The 4,203-nt window shown below is 47.4% G+C and overlaps 1 protein-coding gene across 1 annotated transcript in view; it reads right to left on the bottom strand.

Annotated features, from left to right (window-relative positions):
- Positions 1 to 553: 553 nt before the first annotated feature.
- The window catches only part of PIGV (phosphatidylinositol glycan anchor biosynthesis, class V), an 8,974-nt gene continuing 5,324 nt past the window's right edge, over positions 554 to 4,203 (bottom strand). The window contains exons 3-4 of the mRNA XM_008586213.1: positions 2,679 to 3,800; positions 554 to 1,313 (exon numbers count right to left, since the gene is read on the bottom strand). Of these exons, the coding sequence (XP_008584435.1) occupies positions 1,032 to 1,313; positions 2,679 to 3,800 (1,404 nt within the window). The 3' untranslated portion in view covers positions 554 to 1,031. The remainder of the gene's footprint in view (positions 1,314 to 2,678; positions 3,801 to 4,203) is intronic.

The following is a 4,203-nucleotide window of genomic DNA, read 5'->3' as shown; positions in this document are numbered from 1 at the left end:
TCACACAGCTAGTAAATGGGGTTTTACTGAATGGACTAGAATCCAGGGCTCCTGCTGCATATTCCTTACACTGACTTTTTTCCCCCGAGTGATTTGTTTTTTGGTTTTTTTTAAAAAGATGACCGGTAAGGGGATCTTAACCCTTGACTTGGTGTTGTCAGCACCACACTCTCCATGTGAGCTAACCGGCCATCCCTATATAGGGATCCGAACCTGCGGCCTTGGTGTTATCAGCACCACACTCTCCCAAGTGAGCCACAGGCCAGCCCCAGTGATTTGTATTATTTTATTATTTTTTTTTTCCTTTTTGTCTTTTTTCGTGACCGGCAACGGATCGCAACCCTCAGTGTCACGCCCGGACCGGGACCGGCCACGGGATCGCAACCCTCGGCGTTGCTCTCGCCCCTCGCTCAGCCAGTGAGCGGCCGGTCTGCACGTGGGATCCGAACCCTCGGCGGGAGCGCCACCGCACTTCCCAAGCGGCGCACTATAGCAGTGCGCCACCGGGCCGGCCCGATTTGTATTATTTTTTAAAAAGGTAATTAATTGCATGTATAGCTGAAAGTCGTTTAATTTGCATATCTTTGTATTTTCATATAAATAAATGTACATATCATGAAAAAAATCATTGGAAACAATGTCCTATTTAGAAAAGATGGTCCCTACTTTACTACTGCCACTACACTGTTCAGGCCTGCACCATCCTGTGCTAGAGCCTTTGCTGAAATTTACATTTAAATAATTTACATTTTACGTGTGGGTCAGTGGTAGGTTTAAGACTGTCTCTGCTATGTTGGTTGACTCGCCAGATCCAGGTGTACTTAGACTTGGAACAAGATAATCTTCACTACTCTAAAAAATGGCCTAGGTAGGATCAGAAGAGGCTCTAGTGGCTCACACTTCACCCATTCCACCAGCCTTCAAAGAGACAGCGTAATGATCTCAGGGCAGTGCATGCAGTCCCAGTGTGTATTTTTGCTTTCAATCTCCTGGATTAAGTTGGCTTCCAGCCTGTCCCTTGAGATTCCAGGTCATGTCCAAGGCAGGAAGTTGCAATGTAGGATTAGTCCCAAGAGCCAATAAGCCAAGAAGTAGCCTAAAATGTATCGTGTGATTGTAGAACAGGTTTTCCAGTTGTACAGAAGTCCCATGATAGAATTTCTGGGGACCTTTTGTCTTGCTGGGGAGTCCCCTGCAAGAGGCTTCCAAGGCACAGTCTCTAGGGATCTCAACAGCGGCTCTTGATCTTGAAGCAAGTGAGCTGGAAACCAGTACACAATAGGAGTGGAGGAGCCCAAAAACCTGGTGAGGACCTAGAAATCATAAAAGGGGGAAAACCCACACATTTATTGGAATGTCACTGATTCAAATTGGACCAACGTGGGGGCTTCTCTGCTGCTGGGTAAACTATGGCCTCATGACTAGAAATGCATTACACTGGAAAAGATATTCAGCAGAGCACAGGATCTGCCTTATAAAGATGTGTGCAACACCAGCCAGGCAATCTCCATATTACAAATACACATAGCTACAGACTAATTACCACAATAATGAGCCAATTAATACTAAAATTTTATGGGTCTTAAATTTACCCCAGCACCTGGACTCTAAACTCTGGGCTGTGACTCCAGGCTTGGGAACCTGAGGTGGGTGCTTTATCCCATAGGGATAGCAAAGCAGAAGGAAAGGGGCAGGGGATCCTACGGCTCAACATTCTCCCTCCAAGAGGAGTTCAGAGACAAGTCTCCAAGTGCTCTCCCTCACCTAACCTGGAAACCCTAAGCTTTGCTGGCACTCACTCTGCTAGCTAATCCAGCTACAAACATGGAATGCTACTTTCTATTTCCCCTGTGCTTCTTATCCACACAGCTCAGAGAGCTTCATGAACAGCCAGTCTGCACTTCCAAGAGGCAGAAACTGCTAAGGAGAGGTCAGCATGGAGACAAACAGATTTCCTCAGGGTGGGGCCATAGCCAAGAAGAACAGAACAGACATAAGGTCAAACTCTTCCTGTCCCTCTCTATCACCACCACCATCCCAAACAGTGGACAAGATATCTCTTCTGAAAATTGGGCACCTGCCTCTGAAAATCACAGCACCTCCAAAAGTCACCACTCAAGAAGCCAACATTGGTATTACTGTATATTAGAAGAAACCAGAGATATCCCCTGTACTTATTCCTAAATCTCAGTGAAATCAGGTCCTTTCACAACCCCCACATCTTTGCACATGCCCTTCCATTTGCCTAAAATGTTCCTCCTCTGTTCTTTTATGGAAAATTCCTTCTTACTCTTCAGGACCCAGCTTAAATATGAGGCTTTTCTCAACTCCTCCAGTGAGTTAGCCACTTCTTCCTCTTCACTTCCACAATACTTAATCTGACATTTTTTTTTCCCCAAAATAGCAACCCCTCTTCCATCCCAGTATTATAACTTTATCTGTTAAACATCTTATCTCCCTATTTATACCATGAGACCCATGAGGGCAGCAATTTTATCTTACTCATGTTCCATTCTCAGAGGTTGGACCCAGGGTCTGGCATAAAGAAAAAACCCAAATTAGTTGTGGAATGAATTAGGTATGGGTCACTTAAATAGGACGTTAGCTGTCTTCCCTGTCCTTGGCCAAGGAGTTTTGCCCATATTCACATCCTTATCCCAGCCACAAATCCACCTCACCTGAACATGCATGCACAGACCTCCAAACAGCAGAAGCACTGCAGCATGGACCAGGTACACAAATACCTGAGGACTGAGGAATCCAGGATTGGGCTTCTCTAGAGTCTTATTGTCCTTGCTCCTTCGCAGCCCAAGTGTAAGGCAGAGCCAAGGGTGGGTGGTCACATATGTCCAAGTTGCCCAGGCAACCAATATAGCCACTGGTGCAGCCAGCAGAAAATTGGGCACCTGTCTGAACTCATAGTATCTCAAAAAGCCAACATTCCAGTAGACATCCTGGATATAGTTGTATATTAGGGGAAGGTCCCAGGAGCACCAAGGTGGCTCATTCCCCTCTGTGATTCGGTAGCCCTTGTCCACAGCTAACTGCACCAAGGGCTCAGGAATGGGGTGGGCTGAGCCTGGAAGACAGAATTGGCTATAGGCATAATACTGAAAGAGGGCAAAGGGAAGGCCAAGTGTGAGCACCGACAAGAACAGAGAGGCCATCAGCTTAAAGATCTGTCTCAGGGGATTCAGCACCATAAGAGAAGAGAAAAAGCCTCGGCACTGAGAGTGCATGAGGAAGCCAATGTTGACCAGCCCATTGGAGCGTACACCTGTGGCAAGGGCAAAGAGGAGTCCACTAGTCCAGCCTCGGCCCCTCTCCAGCTGCCCCATGGCGCTGAATGTCAGAAGGGCAAACAAAGCTTCTGAGTAACCAGCTGCCAGGAAGACATTGGCGGGGCTGAGGCAGAAGAGCAGTGCTGCATAAAAGGCTTGGCGGGGACAGTGCAAAACCATACAGCCCAGGTCATGAAGTGCGACTGCGGCCAGTACGAAGAACAAGGAATTGAGTGATGCTACTGAAATTAGCAGGCAACTCCGTAGGCTTAGTAACCCCCGCAAGGGTCTCAACAGTTCAGTCCCCACCAGCAGGGCCAAGGGGAAACCAGGGAAGAAGGCAAAGTTATGCTCATACACGTAGCCATGCTCGGCAATGAACAGGAAGTGTTCAGCATCCCAACGAGACAAGCCACCCAGAAGACATTCCACAAACTGGTCCATAGAGCCCAAGGGAGCCAGGCGAGGAGGAGAGAAGGCTTCGGCATGGTGATCTGGGATGACGGCATTGAAGAGGGCCTGTGGAGTAAGGAGAACCAGGACTTTGGTTGAATAACTGGAAGAAAAGAATTATCATTTAATAAAATGAGGAAGAACAGACTTGTTGGGGGGGATGAGGAGTTCAGTTTTGGGCTAGTTAAGTTTGACTTGTAAACTCTAGCGTACAAGTCAACTAGGCAGAGAGATATATGACTCTGTGGATCAGAAGAAAGATCAGTAGGGCTGGTCCATGGCTCACTTGGAAGAGTGTGGTGCTGATAACACCAAGGCCACAGGTTCAGATCCCTATATAGGGATGGCCAGTTAGCTCACTTGGGAGAGTGTCGTGCTGACAACACCAAGCCAAGGGTTGAGACCCCCTTACCGGCCATCTTTAAAAAAAAAAAAAAAAAAAGAAAGGGCCAGCCCAGTGGCGCACTGG

The sequence above is a fragment of the Galeopterus variegatus genome, unplaced genomic scaffold, assembly GCF_000696425.1.
Source record: "Galeopterus variegatus unplaced genomic scaffold, G_variegatus-3.0.2 Scaffold109, whole genome shotgun sequence".
NCBI classification, from domain to species: domain Eukaryota; kingdom Metazoa; phylum Chordata; class Mammalia; order Dermoptera; family Cynocephalidae; genus Galeopterus; species Galeopterus variegatus.
Note: the sequence above shows the minus strand (reverse complement) of the source record. Positions and strands in the feature narration are given on the sequence as shown.